Source organism: Sceloporus occidentalis, unplaced genomic scaffold (assembly GCF_023333645.1).
Source record: "Sceloporus occidentalis isolate IW3139 unplaced genomic scaffold, rSceOcc1.0.p SCAF_66, whole genome shotgun sequence".
In the NCBI taxonomy this organism is placed as follows: Eukaryota; Metazoa; Chordata; class Lepidosauria; order Squamata; family Phrynosomatidae; genus Sceloporus; species Sceloporus occidentalis.
Genome location: NW_028317046.1, coordinates 3,130,144 through 3,147,706, shown reverse-complemented (window position 1 = coordinate 3,147,706; position 17,563 = coordinate 3,130,144). Strand labels below are relative to the sequence as shown.

At 45.9% G+C, this 17,563-nt stretch overlaps 2 protein-coding genes across 2 annotated transcripts; both read left to right on the top strand.

Annotated features, from left to right (window-relative positions):
* Positions 1-2,073: 2,073 nt before the first annotated feature.
* LOC149286889 (exosome complex component 10-like) lies at positions 2,074-11,462 on the top strand. The gene is made up of 25 exons (XM_089493691.1): positions 2,074-2,199; positions 2,869-3,005; positions 3,283-3,406; positions 3,735-3,839; positions 3,985-4,150; positions 4,337-4,442; positions 5,028-5,103; positions 5,185-5,295; positions 5,393-5,536; positions 5,779-5,969; positions 6,052-6,208; positions 6,634-6,782; positions 6,893-6,943; positions 7,163-7,274; positions 7,676-7,723; positions 7,805-7,877; positions 8,445-8,551; positions 8,769-8,855; positions 8,943-9,017; positions 9,103-9,196; positions 9,331-9,404; positions 10,029-10,197; positions 10,372-10,433; positions 11,108-11,184; positions 11,432-11,462. The coding sequence occupies exons 1-25, from the start codon at positions 2,074-2,076 to the stop codon at positions 11,460-11,462; spliced, it is 2,652 nt and encodes an 883-aa protein (XP_089349817.1).
* Positions 11,463-12,597: 1,135 nt separating this feature from the next.
* LOC149286888 (spermidine synthase) lies at positions 12,598-16,482 on the top strand. Its single transcript, XM_089493803.1, has 8 exons — positions 12,598-12,731; positions 14,117-14,237; positions 14,443-14,535; positions 14,901-15,054; positions 15,507-15,590; positions 15,686-15,831; positions 16,064-16,186; positions 16,465-16,482. The coding sequence occupies exons 1-8, from the start codon at positions 12,598-12,600 to the stop codon at positions 16,480-16,482; spliced, it is 873 nt and encodes a 290-aa protein (XP_089349929.1).
* The last annotated feature ends 1,081 nt before the right edge of the window (positions 16,483-17,563 follow it).

Here is a 17,563-nt window from a genome sequence, read left to right as displayed (position 1 = left end):
CTCTTATCCAATTAACCGCATGTTTGTCGATCACTTTCAGGTAATTGATAATCCTGGCTTTGTGTTGGTTTCTTTCTTTAAGACGCGTTGGGTTCCTCGTACGATGTTTATAACATATGGTCGGTGCCACGACCCTATTGGAAGAGGAGGGGGACAAAAACCTTAAGGAATCAGCTATTTGTTTTTCTAGAATCCTGCCTTAGAAATGACGTACCCTAAAAACATAATAAATTACAGAGTTTGGGTTAAAATGATGCAAATGCTGTAATTCTTCAACAGGGAATATCAGCCCTTTACAAGTTTTTCATTGGAGGTGCCGGGGGGGGGGGGCAGAAGACGTAACTTTAAATAAGTGAAGTCCAATTTATTTTTCGGGATTTCAAATGTGCAGCAACCGGTCCTTGTAGAATAAAAACTATAAACAAAGGGATGGAGTAGCGGTCTCGTTCCTTGCCTCCACGTGAAATGGGAATTTGGTATCAGGCGTAAAGTATTCTGGAATGTTTATTCTTCGTATTGTTTTAGCAGAAGCATAGCAGAAAATACCGTATTTGCTCGATTATAAGACGACCCCCCAAAATCTGAATATTAATTTAGGAAAAAAAGAAAAAGCCTGAATATAAGACGACCCTATAGGAAAAAAGTTTTACCAGAAAATGTTAATTCATGTAAACTATTACATTTTTTAATAAAAGCTATGATTGAGAAAAATATTTTTTTGTTTTTATTTCCTTGTATTTTCCAACCTGCCCCCCAGTTACGCACATCTGCCCCCAGGCTTTCCACTCCAATATGGCACTGTGGCCCATGATATGCCTTTTAACCCCTATGTGCCACTCTGCCTCCAGAAATGCCTTATACCCCTATATGCCACTGTGGCATTTAGGGGGTTAAAAGGCATATTACGGGGCAGAGTGGCATATAGGGAGGTATAAGGCATTTCAGGAGGCAGAGTGGCGTTCAGGGGGTTAAAAGGCATTTCATAGAGCACTCTGCCTCCAGAAATGCCCTATACCCCCATTTAACAACACACGCACACTCTCTCTCCCTCTCCCTCTCTCCCTCACCGGGGCTTCCAATTTCCTGCTGTATACCGGGGCAGCAGTCTTCCTTCTGTCTCCCGCTGCAGCCGGAAGGAGGTGTGGCTAGCAGCGGGGGTTGTCTGCGTCCATCGCGCGGACCTTCCCCGGCTGTCAGAGATCAGAGTTCCCCGCACCGGTGTATACGATGAACCTGATATCTATGGAAAAAAAAATAATTCATGCAGCTTTTCGGATTCAGAGCATTACTTTTAGATGCTGGTATTCGGGTTAATGTAACAAAAATACTCATGCTAAATACGGATTTAAGTTTATTCTATAAAAATCACACAAACGGCTCCTCATACATTACTATATGTGTCAAGAGCTCCTGTATTGCTGCCAACAGGCTGGTATTTGGCGAGACAGCCTTGCCAACCACGCCCGTGCGCTGTCAAATTACCGGTTAATTGGGATGACAAACCGGTACTGTGAGCACCGAAAAGGAGAGTAGATGGGGGGGGGGGGTTATGGTTGGAATGCACCGTCCCCATAAAATAAGCGAAGAGCACCATGACATCACTCTGCAGCATGTGTGACATCACGGCGTAGGACATTAGGTAATTATAAGGTAAGTGATATGCTGGGCTTATTCGCTGAGAGAAGAGAACCAGGTCTGCGGGTGCAAGCAGATCTCCCCCTGATTCACAGACACTGCATTCCCTGCTGCCCCACATGTCAGGGCCAATGTTATGAAGCCCAACCGGAAGGGGCATGCGGTTCCTGTACAATCATTCCCATAATGCTCAGCGCCATGTCTATAAGCTTCCTATCCCTTCCCTGAAGCTGCTCTGGATCATCACTCTGATCACTCCCAGGCAGGCTTGAGTTGGCTGGCAGCGGCTGGGTGTCTCCTGCACGCTCCCTACGGTGTCGGCGTCTGCGTTTCAGGAACCGGCGCTGCGGCCACGAGCGCGGACCACCTTCCTGTCTGATGTAATTAAGCTGCGCGTGCGGGCGCGCGCGTGTTGACGCAGGCAGTACCCCGGGCAAGATGGCGGCGCCCGGTACAGGCGTGCGGAGTGTGGTGGGATCGGAGAGCCCTGAGACGTGTGAGGAGACCCCACGGGCCCCAACCGAGCCCGTCCCCGGCTTCCCCGATACTGACACGTTCGTGAAGGTAACTGTCCTGTTACCTGCCCCCCCCCCGGGGGGTGCGTACCTCCCAAGTGCCCCTTGGGCCCTAAATCCTTGTTGCCCCTCTCTCCTCACATGATGCCCCTCTTCTCTTCTGTTTGCTGGGTATGAGGGGATCGCAGGGCTCTACAGTCCTAAAAGCCCCGATAATGTGTATAGAAACAGCAGAAAATGGCTGTATAAATTAAATTGCCTGTTTTTGGAAGTGTTAGGGGGTTCGGTGCAATTCTCTGCCCGGTGTCGGCAAGCAGACCTCTGCTCTGTCTGGTGCCGGTCCGTTTGGGCCTCTCGCATGTAAATAACACAAGAAAAACCAGAATAAAGGATCGTATACGTTACAGTACGTGCTGATAGTGATCACTGCGTGCCTTTTGTTTCATATACTGACTCATTAACGATATATAATAAAACGTGTATAACAGCTGGAACCTCGACGGACCGCGCGTGATACTCCTGTATAAGTGTGCGAGGGGTCCCGGGACTCGCCCTCGCCCCGATATGGTATATTGATCGCCCGGTAAAATGACGCATAAAACAGGCAACGTTTTGGTCCTCGTGGATCTTTAATAAGCCATGATATAAGTCCGTGAGGGATATATCTAGAATTGTTCTCTATCGTGTTCTCACAGCAGTCTTTCTTCTGTATTGATAGTATGCCCTCGGGACCGTCGTGGCAGCAACCAAGTCGTCTACCGGCCTGCCGCAATCTGGTGATGAATATGACTTTTACCGCAGTTTTCCGGGATTTCGTGCCTTCTGTGAAACGCAGGGAGACCGTCTGCTGCAATGGTGAGTTCCGGTGCCCACGAATTACACAGCGCTGTACAATTTAAATGGGGTGGTTACCACGAACATAACAAATATACATTACCGCATGCAGACACTGCAGGGGTCGGGGACTTCTGGTACTTTCATACCTTCCTGGCAGGAGTGGTGGGCTTATGAGGGCCGTGCACATGAGCTTACAATCTAAAGGCGTAATATGGGTAATTGAAACAAAAGGAGGAGTATCTTTCTCGTGGCAGTAATTAGGGGACGCGTTAAATCCACCCCTTACTCCCCGTAGCATGGGTCGGATAATGCAGTACCACGGCTGCCGCAGTCAAATCCGGGATCGCAGCACAGTCACCGAGCTGGAAGATAAGTTTGATCTGCTGGTTGATGCCAACGATGCGGCTCTTGAAAAAGTGGTGAGTATTTACATGTAAAATGCGGAATTGTTAACGTCGCCTAAAGTGAGAATAGTCCTGGTTTAACCACTTGTGAGTGAATGTCGCTAGCTTAAATATTGATAATTTTCTCTCTTTTAAGCAGATCTGTCACTTTTCCCAAATCCTACATCTTGTCAAATCTAACTTTTTATGACAGCCTGTAAAGTAGATGAGCAAAGAGGAATGTTTAAAGTATTACTTGTTAATTATGTGTGTATTAGCACCTAATTCAGCTTTAGAGAAGTTAAAACTGCCCCCCTGAAAGACCAACTTTTTGTTCCCAGAAATGAGCTTTGTATTGTTTCAGGGGATACTGCTTGACGAGGTTTCTGGGGTCAACCGAACCCAGCAGCCCATCCTCCCTGCCGGTCTCCAAGCTCCGAAAACCATTATATCCAGTTGGAATCGGAAGGTAAGTGAACATTGAAGGGTCTTGGTAGAACTCCGCAGGGGAAGGTTTCAGAATTGGTCTTGTCGGGTGCAGCCCTAGCGGATCCTATTTAACTTAAAACACTTGGTTCATTGATTACATTTTTTCCCCCTTATTTTCGCCGTAGGGCAATGAGTTAAATAAAAAGGGAAAAGCTGAAACCTTCCGCCTGCTGCATGCCAAGAACATTCTGCGACCGCAGCTGAAGTTCAAGGAAAAGATTGATAACTCCAACACACCTTTCGTTCCAAAACTGTTTGTGAAGCCCAATGCCCAGCGGCCCCTGCCCGACGGTGAGTTGTCGGCGGTTCAATCGGAACGCTGTATGGTGCTGCTAGAGTTTGAGATTTTTTTGCCATAATGCCGTAGACGTTATTCTGCTCTTACTAGTTACATCATACAGGACGGCGGCGAAGTCTTTAAAGATTTCTGCATCAGACTTCAGTTAAAAATCTTTACATAACAATTTAATTTGTCAGCTCTGAAAAACCGACGGGAAAGGCAGCGTCCTGAAGACCTGGATGTGCCGGCAGCGCTGGCTGATTTTATCCACCAGCAGAGGATGCAGCAGAGCGAGGAGGACATGTAAGCGTCTTAATCTTAACATCGTGTCTACAAACATTAAGCCCTGTCCTATGGACAGAATTGTTGTTTGGAAGCTTTTAGATCATTCACGTAGTACATGTCAAAGGTACTTTACAGTTTAAGTTATGTCGTTCTGCGCAACTCTCACTGTGAATACCATAATCCGGCGAAAACTGTGTGTGACGGACAACTGCAACGTCCGCGGTGCCAGCCGCGTTCAGAGAATGAACCACGAGTGATCCACAGGGTGTCAGATGTGACTCTGAGTAAGACAGCAGGAATACCTGTCATTTGGTAGAAGCAATAACAGCTCTACTTGGGAATATTAAACACGTCTTTTATATAAAAATAAGGAAAGCGATTTGACTGTAGAGTCGCCTGTTAAAGAATGCGTTGTGTTTAAATAGAATGAATTCTTTTTCGAGTACAGGTGGAAATTTCTGTAACCCGTAACGCTTTACAAGGTTCTGTTATCACGGGTTGTTTTTCTTTCGATCCATGTAAATACATTCTTTCTGTGTTTCTTTATTTGTCTCCATGTTTGGAAGCGACTTTTAAAGTGCTCTATCCGTATTTTATTCCCAGGTTCTGTCACCCCTATAAGTATGAATTAGATCACTTTGAACCCATGGAGTCATCGCTGGAGAAACCAGAGATGAAGGTACGTCTGCGAGATGCCGGAGATGCTTATTGAGGGCTTTTGCCGTCTGCGCTGTTCTGACTGCTGTTTATTTCCCTGCAGCCTTTCCTGCCGATGCAAGATGTCGCCTGTCACTTTGTGACAACACTGGATGAACTGGTGAAATTAAATGAAGAGTTACTAAAGTGTGCTGAGTTTGCTGTGGATCTGGAGGTCTGTTCTACTTGTACTTGTTAAAAGCCGAGAAACTCACATTCATGCCTTTTTTTTCAAATAACACTTTAATTATGACTTTCGGTTTTGCCTGCAGCATCATTCCTACCGAAGCTTCCTGGGTCTTACGTGCCTTATGCAGGTTTCAACCCGGACCGATGACTATATTATCGATGTCCTCGAATTGCGCAGTGACATGTACGTCCTGAATGAGAGCTTCACAGATCCAGCCATCGTCAAGGTCAGTAATCATTACTATTTTTACACAAGTATCCAACACGCAAGAACAGGTAGGTTGGGGCTATATGTAAACATAGAAACCATAAAACCTTTAAACTAGACCCAGTATGCTGTAAACAATGAAAGCCGCCTATACGTTTCTCGTCTGTTATCTAAGTCCTTAAATCGCAAATGATCTAAATAGTAAATCTGGACTATGGGAACAGAAAAGGCTGTTTTGTTATAATCTGGATTCGCCTTCAGGTTCTCCACGGAGCCGACTCAGACATCGAGTGGCTTCAGAAGGATTTTGGCCTATACATTGTCAACATGTTTGACACCCATCAAGCCGCCCGCGCCCTAAACCTCGGAAGGAACTCCCTGGATCACCTCCTCAGGCTCTACTGCGATGTAGAGTCAGACAAGAAGTTTCAGCTTGCAGATTGGAGGATTCGGTACTTACCCAGAATGTGTTCTTTTCTTCACCTTTTTCCAAGTTAATTTCATTTTTTTTAATGAGCTGCATTCAATTTACAGCCCGTTACCCGAGGAAATGATTCAGTACGCCCGAGCTGATACCCACTACCTGCTCTACATCTATGATAAAATGCGGACGGATCTTCTGAACGCGGCCAACGGGCAACAGAGTCTCCTGCACCTCATCTGGCAGAGGAGTAAAGACATCTGTCTTAAGGTAAAGCTTTCTAATAATGTGTTAAAATAACATGCATTTGTAGCTCAGAGGGGGGGGAGTTTGTTAAAGGGTTCGGTAAAGAAATGCTGTAAAGCAAGAGATTGTGATTGGGTGCTTCTAGGTGAAATTGCGAGGCAATAATATACAAAAGTAAGATAATTGTAGGGCTAAAATCATTAGGAATTTAAAGGAGCTGAATCTGCCATCTTTTTATTTTGTATGTATCTGTATTTTATTTATATAGCGCCATTAATTTACTCAGTAGCCCGCTGTGTGCCTTTGCTTGCTGATAAATAACCGATGGGACCTTTCCTCTAAGTTTGAGTTGTTTCTAAAGCCATCGTTTGAGATGAATACGGCATAGTTCTGTAGATACAATATCCAGACAAAATAAGTAGGCTGAGTTTTTATTTTTTCTCATGCAGAAATTCATCAAACCGATATTCACCGAGGATTCTTACCTGGAACTCTATCAGAAGCAAAAGAAGCATCTGAACGCGCAGCAGCTGGCCGCCTTCCGGCTTCTGTACGCCTGGAGGGATAAGGTGGCTCGGCTGCAGGATGAGAGTTTGGGGTGAGTGGCGGCCTCTGGTTCTGGTCCATCGCCTTGTATTTAATCCAGATTTATCTACGTCTGTGATATGCTCAGGTTGTAAGTCTTTCCTCTGTGCTGTAATGTTTCAGGTACGTGCTGCCCAACCACATGTTGTTGAAGATCGCCGAAGAGTTACCCAAGTAAGTGTCCTTTTAAGCCAGAAGTGATGGTGCCTGCAAGGTGTTTACCCTTCAGCCATAGCTACGCGTGATCTGTAGCAGACCCAGAATTAAAATATTAAGTCTTTTAGGTGGTTTAACAATGGAAACAAAAGTTCAAGTCCTCGCGAAACTTGTCTTATCGGTTTTCTCGAGCAAACTACTCTTTACGCATCTTTGTTTTTTTCCACGTTCTTTCAGGGAGCCGCAAGGTATCATCGCCTGCTGTAATCCAGTCCCTCCGCTGGTGCGACAACAAATCAATGAATTATCGCTCCTCATACAGCAAGCGCGAGAGACTCCCCTTCAGAAGGTGAGTTTGTTTCTATTTTATTTCAAATGAAGTGATCTTGTGAATTGAACAGGTTTTCATTTAAGTTTAAAAGACCAATTGTTTGTGATGTCCTCAGCCACTGCCCAGTAATCATCTAATCAGTCATTAGTTCAAAGACCTTAAACCTCACTTGGTCATTAATCTCATTCTTAGATTCAGGAGCCGTATGTCTATCCCATGCGTGTTTAAATCCCCTCACTGTATTCCCCTCTACCACTTCTGCTGGGAGGCTGTTCCACTCACCTACCACCCTCTCAGTAAAGTAAAGCTTCCTTACATTACCTCTGTGAAAGGGGATGTACATCTCTTGCATAAGACGTTTAGAATATCAGATCACAGAATCTAAAATTCACATCTTTTCTGTTTTTGGTTCCTAACAGTCAGAAGTCAGCAGTGTGAGGAAGAAAGGACCGATGCCCAACCCCGAGGTATGGCCGACGCGCCTGAGTGAGTGTTTTCAATTCATGGTTATCCCTGACTAATGATAACTCTCGTCCTCTGCCACTCAGAATTTAGAGAATGAACTCTTTGGGCTTCATGATACATCGTCCTACCCAGCGGGAGATTTCGCTACAGGGACAGGTAACGGAAGACGTTTTACTGGAAATCTCTGGGAAATTTGTCCAAAATCAAGGGTGGGTCAAGTCCTTGTCCACAAAAAACTTTCATCGGGTTCTTTGACAGACAAGGTTATGGTTCATCCAACACATCTTAACAACAAATAATTCCATACTATTAGCAACATGCGTGTAATTCGGCTCTCCGTTACTTGACCGGAATATACCGTACGTCAGCTGCTGTTACTTTGTGTCCACATTTGCCTTAATTAAAAGTAGTTATGTTTGGGTTCTTTAGGCTTTGATCTCATTCTGTATCCAAAGTAAGTTTGTTCCCATTCCATTGGGTTTATGTATCTCAGTTGGAACACGGTGTATTTCCTATATTCTGGAATGCCCTTTGAGAATTTGGTTGCTCAACTTGGGGGCTGCACAGATATCCCACATTTTTACCCAACTTTGTCCTCAAACTAAATGAGAGGGAACCATGTTTTGTATATATAGCGTCAACAGTTTATTCAGTTTATTTCAAGACGAATCGATAGGTTAAGAGGCATGGTGAATAGCAGATAAACTTTTTCCCCTTTCACAGACCTGCAGACAGCACCTGGGACCTTGTTTTCAGATGAAGATCCACCTACCCCTGTTCATCCTAATCGGACAGTAATAGTCGCCCGAGCCAGCATCTCGATATTCAGCGTAAGTTTATTACAGTCACTTATTGTAAGTGGGGCGGCCATTTAAAAATGACTGCTGTATGTCATCTCTTATCCTTCCGAATCTACCGTTAGAAGAGATCCCATGTGTATGTCGGTGCTCACACATTTTTATTATAATTCAAGATTCACATTGTTATATTTGGAAAGAAAGCAGCAGTAATTCTGTTCAATGTTGTGTCGTGATCTTCCGTGCATAGGATCCTGATGATGGTGAAGAGAATTTGTCAGTTACTCAACAGAAGGCAAGGAGTATCCTGGAGTCCTTTAAGAACCCCTTCCGAATGGTAAGATGCTGGGAAAACCCGGAATGTCGGGCATCACCCAGGGGCATTTATTTGCAGCAAGCCTTTAATGACCGCGTCTCTCCTCAGTTCCTGCCGTCAGAGGATCGGGGGGCCCACGTCTCTCAAGCAGCCAAGTTGGATCCCAATACAAAAATGTTCGAGGTGAGTAAATCTTTGGGGGTTTGGTTGCCAGCTCTCCCTGTCCGGTACAGGTTAACAGCTAAGGCGTTTTTGTGTCCGTTTTTAGATCAGTAACCAATGGAAGTTGGTAAGTCTGGCACAACAAGAAAAAGAGGCAAAAGCCAAAGAAGAAGCCAGGCAGAAGAAACGCGAAGAAAGAGGTAAACCATCGTTGGGTGGGATGTGGGTACGGTTGGTGGAGTATGGGTCTGGGGACTGGTTCAGACATTCCTGTCGCAGGGTGAATATTTCGGGGACCGTGCGCCATTTAATCAATGCACTTTGTGTCTCGTAGCTGCCCGCGAGCAAGCCAAACAGGATTTCAAAGCCAGGACTGAAAATCTAAAATCAGTGCGCGAACAAGCAAAGGTCAGTGCCGAATTTTGTGATTTTTAACCTAAAACTGGATGCTGTCCTTATTCTGACGTGAAACATTGACTAGAAGGGCAAGCTTTTCCTGCCACCAACATTTAAGCCTTAGTGTCCTACTGATCCTTGGGAACATAAGGTGCATCTGCCCCTATAAACAGAAGCTTCTGTGGGTTAACATGTCATTTGTTAGTAATAACTGGAGTTCCTATCCGTTGTGCTGCAGGCATATTCTCAGGCTCATTATTTACCTAATAAAAGCACATGAGAACAGCACCGGTATCCCAACTTCTACCTGCTACTATTCCTCACCCGCTGATGATGTGGCAAGGGGCGAGAAGCCACTTTCTTTCTTTAAACCTCAATTATTGCCCCCTGGTTTGGGGTCACAACTGATGGCAAGTAAAAAAAAAAAAAAAAAGTCTGGAAGGAAATGAATCCCTCCTGCCTCTAGTTTTACCCCAAAGTATAATTCCGTGGCTGATCTTTCTAATTCTTGTAAGTAAAGATAAAGTGAGAAATGGGGAAACGTGTGTTTTGCCAACATCTGCCTGTCAATCAGCTCCATCGGTGGAGGCTGCTGATATCTGTATCTAGATTTGGATTTAGATCTTTAAATTTCAGGAGGAGGAGGCAGAGAAGAAGAGAGAACGCGTGGCGAGCGAACAGGGAGAGGAGACGGTGAAACCGGACAAGAAACGCATGAAACGTACAGAGGAGGCTAAGGAACCAACGGCTCCGGCCCCATTCACTCCGTTCGACTACAGCAAGTCAGACTTCAAGGCGTTTGCAGGTGTGTGACGCCGCGAGGGGTTAATACGGAAGCCCCGGTGCCAGAAGTGGGGACCTGTGAGCCTCGTGTTTCTCCCACCCGTTCTGTATAGCCCATTCAGATATGGCAGCCCAAGCAGCTGATCGTTTAGCTTATTTGTTCTGTGACTGATACTCTCCCCTTCTCTATATACAGGCAGCAGTAAGGTGAAGGGTGAGTCTGATTTTGACCCCAATAGGCAGCCGCAGCAGGGGAAGGTAAGAAAGTGCCGCAGATCATCTTCCAGTTTCTTAATGAAAATGATTTTTCCCCGGTCGCATTTAGATCCTGGTTTTTATTAGGAAGTTATCTGAATTGAAATGTGAATTCAAAAAAACAATACCTGCCATGGAAAAAGGAAAATCCAGTTTTGCCACTTTCAATATGCAGTCATCAGGGGTAAAATGGCTCAGATTCTCAGGCTTGCACTACCGTTCAAACGTTTGGGGTCACTTAGCTGTTTTCATGCACATTTCTGGTTGTAACATCGCAAAAGGGTTTCTAACCCCCAATTAGCCTTTTAAACTCTGCAAACACAATGTGCCATTGGGACACAGGAGTGATGGGAGTGATAAAGGGCCATTGGGACACAGCCGTTTCCAGCTACAATAGTCATTTACATTAACCCCGTCTGCGCTGGATTTCTGATCCATTTCATGTTATTTCAATGAAAAAGAGGTGGTTTTCTTTCACAAACAATGAAGTTTCTAAGTGACCCCAAGCATGTGAACTGTAGTGAATAAAGCAGGCTTAGCTATAAACATGTCCCAGCAATATGACGCGTTCAAAACACACACTCACGCGTTCAAAACACACGTCCAAGTGTGACTTGTAGAAGGATAAGAACAACTTCTGTGCATAATCCAATGCTTGGTGTGTCTTCTCCGTACAGAAAAGGGGCTCTAACCGGAAGACTCAACAGACGAAAGGCAACAGAAGCATGTCCTTCATGCCCGGGAAATCAGATCGGTGAGTGACGGATAAGAACATTCGTAGAGCTGATGCTCTCTCAGCTCATTTTATATTATCCAGTAGTTACATTTCACTGCAAAACCGCTGGACTTTATCATAAACTTCTCCGCGACCCTCATCCAGGCTGCGGTTTCGGTTGAGTCCCGGTACCCGTTGTTTGTCAGTTTACCTGCCGTTAATATATAAAGATCGTTCAATGCGTTTCTCTTTCCTGTTTGCTAATCGCCCGTCTTTCTCTGTTTAGGGGATTCAGACACAGCTGGCCGAAGAGATAAATAAGCTTTTTGCACCTGGAAAGAAGAGAAAGTGGGAATTGTGCAGCCCTGTGTCTTTTTATCATTAAACTTTTAATGTACAAACACCCCAGGCTCCTTTTCTGACTTTTTGGGCAGATTTTATACCATATTTTTGCCTTTATTGCTGTAGTTGAGATACTTTCATCTACTTATCATTGCTGCTCGGATACGTTTCCTTTTTCCTGCCCCCATAAGAGTTTCAGCTGCGCCTGCGCGGTAACGTTATCAGCTTGGAGCTTTGCTGGGCAAACACTCATTTCCCTTTTACAGCATTCAGAGCACCTGTCCGCGGGTTGCCAGCTTAGACTGCAAAAAGGCCGTTAATGTGGAGGAGAATTAGGTGTCTTCACCCTCAAGGATATAATTAAGTCACAGAAATAAAGGAGCTCTAAGGTTGCTTGAGCATAGTGGGAGTTACCCAGCATCAACCTGCAGTCCAGCTCTGAAAGCTTTAATATATTTAATAAGTTTAATAATGTATTTAATATGAAATATATTACATTTAATAAATATTTTATAAAATGTTATATATTAAACATATATATATATTATATATAATAAATATAATATGTTAAATATGTATAAATACACTTAATAAATGTAATATTTAATATTAAATATGATTATAAGACGAATATAACCTCGTTTTATAAATGAGCAAATACCTGTATATATTTATATAAAATCTATTATATATATAATAGCTGTGCACAATGCCGGTGGCTGAGTGAAACAGCTGTATTTACCCTGTTTCTCTCTAGTAAAACGTCCCCTGATATAACGCCAGGGGCTTGGACACTTTATTCCAGTTACGATATAAAGCGCCGCCTCTACCCCGCTGACATGCCACATATTGCGATATTGTTGCGGTTATCAACTCTCGTGTCGCAAACATGACAGTCGCACCGCCCGAAGTAAAGATGGCGGCCTCCTGGCTGCTCATGTATAATGCAGAAAATCCTATTCTCCGGGACACCACGTGGCGGATCTGCCTACCCTGCTGCCTATTGCGGCCCCGCCCCTCCTGCGCAGCAATTGGCTGTCCCGTGGCGTCTTCTTGCACGCTGGGCGCAGAAGGTTCGTGTGAGCCGTGTGAGCGGTGCCAGGGTCCGACATGGAGCAGCCGGTCCGGGATGGATGGTTCCGGGAGACGTGCAGCCTGTGGCCGGGCCAGGCCATGTCCCTGGAGGTGGACGAGGTTCTCTACCACAAGCGCTCGGCCTTCCAGGAGATCCTGGTCCTGAAGAGGTCAGTTTTACCCCAGGACGGGCAGGATACAGCCCGGGGGAGACACCCTGTATCATTCCGGCACCGGTGACCACCACTCCCATGACTCCCAGTCAGACGGTTGGTTATGTAATTACAACAGGGTGAGGACGTATAACGTTATCCTTATCAGCGCTGTGCGCCTTGAAATACTGGCTGAGCATCATGGGAGTGGGACTTCACAGTAGCTGCAAAGGCAGCAGGTCAGCATGGGTGTTTTCTACTGCGGTCTTCCCATAGCTGTGTGACAGCTGGCTGAGAGTCATGGGAGTCTTAGCCAATATAGCTGGAGTATTTGGTGTATATATCTAGTCACCTTCGTAAGCTGTATGCCTCCATAGTACAAGAACTGCTGGCTGATGGTCATGGGAGTGATAGTCTGGAGTGCCAGAGAATTCCTGTTTATTGACAGCTGTCAGTTTGTCCGTCGTCGGAGTGAAGGCAGAATTCTGCTGTGTTTTGTCCCATCTGTGAAATGCCCTGTGGTATTCCGAGCTGGCGGGTGCATTCAGCACGCGTTAGCCCTTTAGCTGACACTCGCGTGTCGTCATCCCCACCTGCCACAACACGTCAACATGCGATCGGTTACACGCAACTGGGAGCGAACATGAGGACCTGCAGTCCGTCCCGCATGTAATCATTTATAATTATAACTTTATCTTCCATGAGAAGTCCCTATATACCCATCACACCTGTGTATAAATAGTCCCTATATACCCATCACACCTGTGTATAAATAGTCCCTATATACCCATCACACCTGTGTATAAATAGTCCCTATATACCATCACACCTGTGTATAAATAACTAGTCCTTATATACCATCACACCTGTGTATAAATAACTAGTCCTTATATACCATCACACCTGTGTATAAATAACTAGTCCTTATAGACCATCACACCATAGCCCCTATATACCAATCGTATTTTCACAGAGGGCCGACCATTGCGTTGCTTTTGTTGTTGGCCTGGCTGGCTCACAGTGATGAGCGTCTTATTTCTACAAAATATTTTATGTAAAATACTAATTTATATTTTTCTATTTTTTGTTTTTATTATGCCTCCAGTTAAAGCTACAGGATCAGTCTGAACAACAACAAAAAAAGAAAATGAATAATTAAAATTAAAAAACCCTCACATTTTAACCCAAATATTTTTATACTGAATAATAAACCCAATTCATCCATATGCAGCGCTCGGATTGTACCGAAAAGTTATATTTTTTTTTAATCATGTTCGTTTTTTTGCATTTTGGATTCCCTCGCCAGGCAGAAAAACAATATTTACATTTTTTTGTTTATCTTTTATTTATATAGCGACAACAATTTACGCAGCGCTTATCTTTTGATTATTTGCCCCCGGCAGCAAAACCTACGGGAACGTCCTGATTCTGGATGGGTTGATCCAATGCACGGAGAGAGATGAGTTCGCCTACCAAGAAATGATTGCCAACCTTCCCATCTGCAGCCACCCAAACCCACGCAAGGTACTCGCTACTCATCTTTAACGCGAGCGCCATCATGTTGGCATCATGAATTGACTAGCCAGGTAGCCCAGCGCCCCTCCCCCACCCATATGAGGTCACCTCCAGGTGTAAATACAATGTTTGATCTGTTACATGTCGCTGGTCCCCAGCGCGGCAGAATCTGTTCCAACGGGGGCCGTGATTTTCCAATTTCTTTGCTCTCCAGGTGCTGATCATTGGTGGCGGCGATGGCGGCGTCCTGAGAGAGGTGGTGAAGCATCCGTCCGTGGAGTCCGTGGTCCAGTGCGAGATTGACGAGGTGCGTCCCGTTTGGGCCGGGAGGTGTCTGTAAGACTTAACGGGTTTAATGATCCTAGAGTAGAAGAAAGAAGCGTGGAGGAGCACGGAGGCGCTGACACGTCCGGGGGCACGAAGCCACGTGCACTTAGAGTCCAGAATTCGGGAACGTTTGGGAAAAGCTTTAATGTAACGGAAAGGGCTAAAGTTCTAAACGTGGAGTCCTCAGCAGGGACATTCCGTGGTTTCCATGGCGATTACTCCACATTTACAACGTCCCCCAAATTGACTCTTCGTGTCTTTCAAAGTATCATTTGGGTGAAAATGTACGCCCTCGGCGTCAAATGACGCGGAAAGACCAACGCCGCTGTGTTTTTGCGCCTCTAGGAAGTGATTAACGTCTCCAAAAAGTACCTCCCGGGGATGGCCGTTGGATACTCCAGCCAGAAGCTCACCCTGCACGTCGGAGACGGCTTCCAGTTCATGAAGCAAAACCAAGATGCGTTTGATGTCATTATCACCGACTCGTCTGACCCTGTAGGTAAGAAGAGCCTCCGCTTCGGTGTCCAGGACCGCGCCGGCCGAGTCAGCAGCTCCGGGCCGCGGGGGAAATTACCGGGACTGCAAGACGCTTAATGAAGCCGTTTAACAGGGAAGCTGATCGGCTTCCGCTTGTTTTCTAATGGCCGTCATTAACAAGAGCTTTCTCCACTTTAATTAAGCTGCGCATGATACAGAATCCAATATTTGGGAACTTACTGACGTTGCATATACTGTGAATTTTCGCATGGACTGTCGCGTATGCGGCTTCCCAAACCCTTCTCACTTTAGAAATCCTTTTTTGAGGGTCCGGGACCCCCCCACATTTAGTTATTTTGTATCCCGTCTGTCATACTGGGATCTGCTCTCTGTTTTGATGGTCGAGGTCTCTTCCTGGAGCCTGTATTAAACTTTACACCGGTTCATTGATCTCGCCCGCCGTCTCATCCCCAGGTCCTGCTGAGAGTCTCTTCAAAGAGTCCTATTACCAGCTGATGAAGACGGCGCTCAGGGAAGGGGGGATCCTCTGCTGTCAAGGTGAGGGGGGTCTCTCATGTGCCGGAGTTTCTGCGATGGAATTAACCCGGCTCTTGGGGCATCAACCAAACGACTCCTCACTTCTTCTCTTACAGGCGAGTGTCAGTGGCTCCACCTGGACCTCATTAAGGAGATGCACCAGTTCTGCAAGTCTCTGTTCCCCGTGGTGGAGTACGGATACTGCACCATCCCTACTTACCCCAGCGGGCAGATCGGATTCATGCTGTGCAGCAAAAACCCGGTAAGCTCCTTTCCGTCCGTCCCGTCTCCATACCAAATCTCTCACAATAGGTTTGGATCCGGTTACCAGCCGCGGGGCTCGGACCTTGGGCTCTCGGGTAAAACCAGGGAGATCTTCCCACCAATTTAACTTCCTTACCCCGCTTGTCTCCCTACGCAGTCAATGCCGCTAATGAATGATACCAAAGAAGACAATTCTTCGCCTTTTTACCTTTGTTTTTTGCCTTTTCCAGGGCACCAGCTTCCGGGAACCCGTACAGAAGCTGTCCCAAGAACAGGTGGACGAGATGAACCTCAGATACTACAATTCAGACGTTCACCGGGCGGCATTTGTCCTTCCGGAATTTACACGGAAAGTACGTACTGATTGATCTGAGTGTCGGGCGCTGCGGCCCCAGATTTACCGTACACCCCCCCCCCCCCCCTTCCCTGCCGCACCAACTCGTTACTTTCCTCTACGTTTGTGTAATTTTATGATGAACATACACCCCGCGTGCGAGTGATCATTCTGCTCTGGGGCTGTCTGTGGCCCCCGCCGCCTGTCTGTGGCCCCGCGGCCTGCTCTGCTGTCACCGTTTCATCTACTCCATGTGATGATGATGATAACGTCGCCCTTTGCTCTTCTCTCTCCCAGGCGCTCAGCGATGTGTGAGACTCCAGCAGAGCTGTCCTTCTCACCGTCTCTACAGAATCTCAGCGCTTTCTTTAATTTTAAACCAGAAAACACACGGCAGTCTGTCTCGCCCGGGGGGCCGAACGCGGCTCTCCTTGGCTACCTGCTCCATTCCAGTGCTGGGAACTGTGACGCAACTTCTTTCCCCCACTCGGGCTTCAAATCTATGGGTGCCATGCGTTCCGATGAATACTGAGCGCATGCCACTTGGTCTGTAAATGAAAATAATTCTTTATTAGCCCCTCTTTAAGAGCAGCGCAGACCCCCGACCCGTTGTAAGTCGGTTTAAGCTGCCTTGATGTTTACCAAGCCCGCTCTTTGTAACAATAAGAATATCCTCCATCGATTTAAGACGGTTCTTGTCCGGTATGGAAGACAGACCCGCCTGCTGCTAAACCTACCCTCAGTATCGCTTAGGATTTAACTCCATCTCGTTACTTTGTAATCAGCGAAGGAGTTGTGGATAAAGGAACCTTCCCCTCGCAACGGTACGGCCATGGCTGCTTTCTGATAGGAGTGGAAGCGGACAGGCGGACAGACGGACGGGGTGGGGGGGGGGGGGGTTGGAGATATTATTCCCTTTGATAGTGAATGTTCATTAACACAAAATGGATAAATTAAACATGAATGCAAACCTGACGTCTTCTGCCTGATTCTTTCCTGATTCTGCTCGTAATAAAATTACACATTAATGACCTTTTTTAAAAGCTGTTACTTTAACCGAAGTGCGTCGGGAAATCGCCAGCTGCAAGCAGAGGTAATATTCTTATTAGTGAATAGTCAGTTGATTTTGGTTTATTCTGCTAAAGTTTTGCTGAGATATTAACTTTTCTACGAACAAGTGTCCTATAACATAACCAGAGGCGTTAAGTTCTGTTAATAATTTAAACTCCTCTCCAAAGCGCCAACAGATAAGGTAGCGCTGTACAACAGGCAGGAAGGCGCTTGTAGAGCGTATGATGTAAAGAAGTGAGGACGGAAGCATAAGGGAACATTTATTCTAATTATAACGCGGTCCATGGACGAAGATATTAAAGAGTAACTGCAGAGTTGGTGTAAA

Coding starts and splice junctions, on each gene's coding strand:
- LOC149286889 (XM_089493691.1), top strand. CDS start 2,074: ATGGCGGCGCCCGGTACAGGCGTGCGGAGTGTGGTGGGATCGGAGAGC. Junction 6,944..7,162: donor ATCGCCGAAGAGTTACCCAA/GTAAGTGTCCTT, acceptor ACGTTCTTTCAG/GGAGCCGCAAGGTATCATCG. Junction 9,197..9,330: donor GAAGAAACGCGAAGAAAGAG/GTAAACCATCGT, acceptor TGTGTCTCGTAG/CTGCCCGCGAGCAAGCCAAA.
- LOC149286888 (XM_089493803.1), top strand. CDS start 12,598: ATGGAGCAGCCGGTCCGGGATGGATGGTTCCGGGAGACGTGCAGCCTG. Junction 14,536..14,900: donor TCCAGTGCGAGATTGACGAG/GTGCGTCCCGTT, acceptor TTGCGCCTCTAG/GAAGTGATTAACGTCTCCAA. Junction 15,055..15,506: donor CGACTCGTCTGACCCTGTAG/GTAAGAAGAGCC, acceptor TCTCATCCCCAG/GTCCTGCTGAGAGTCTCTTC.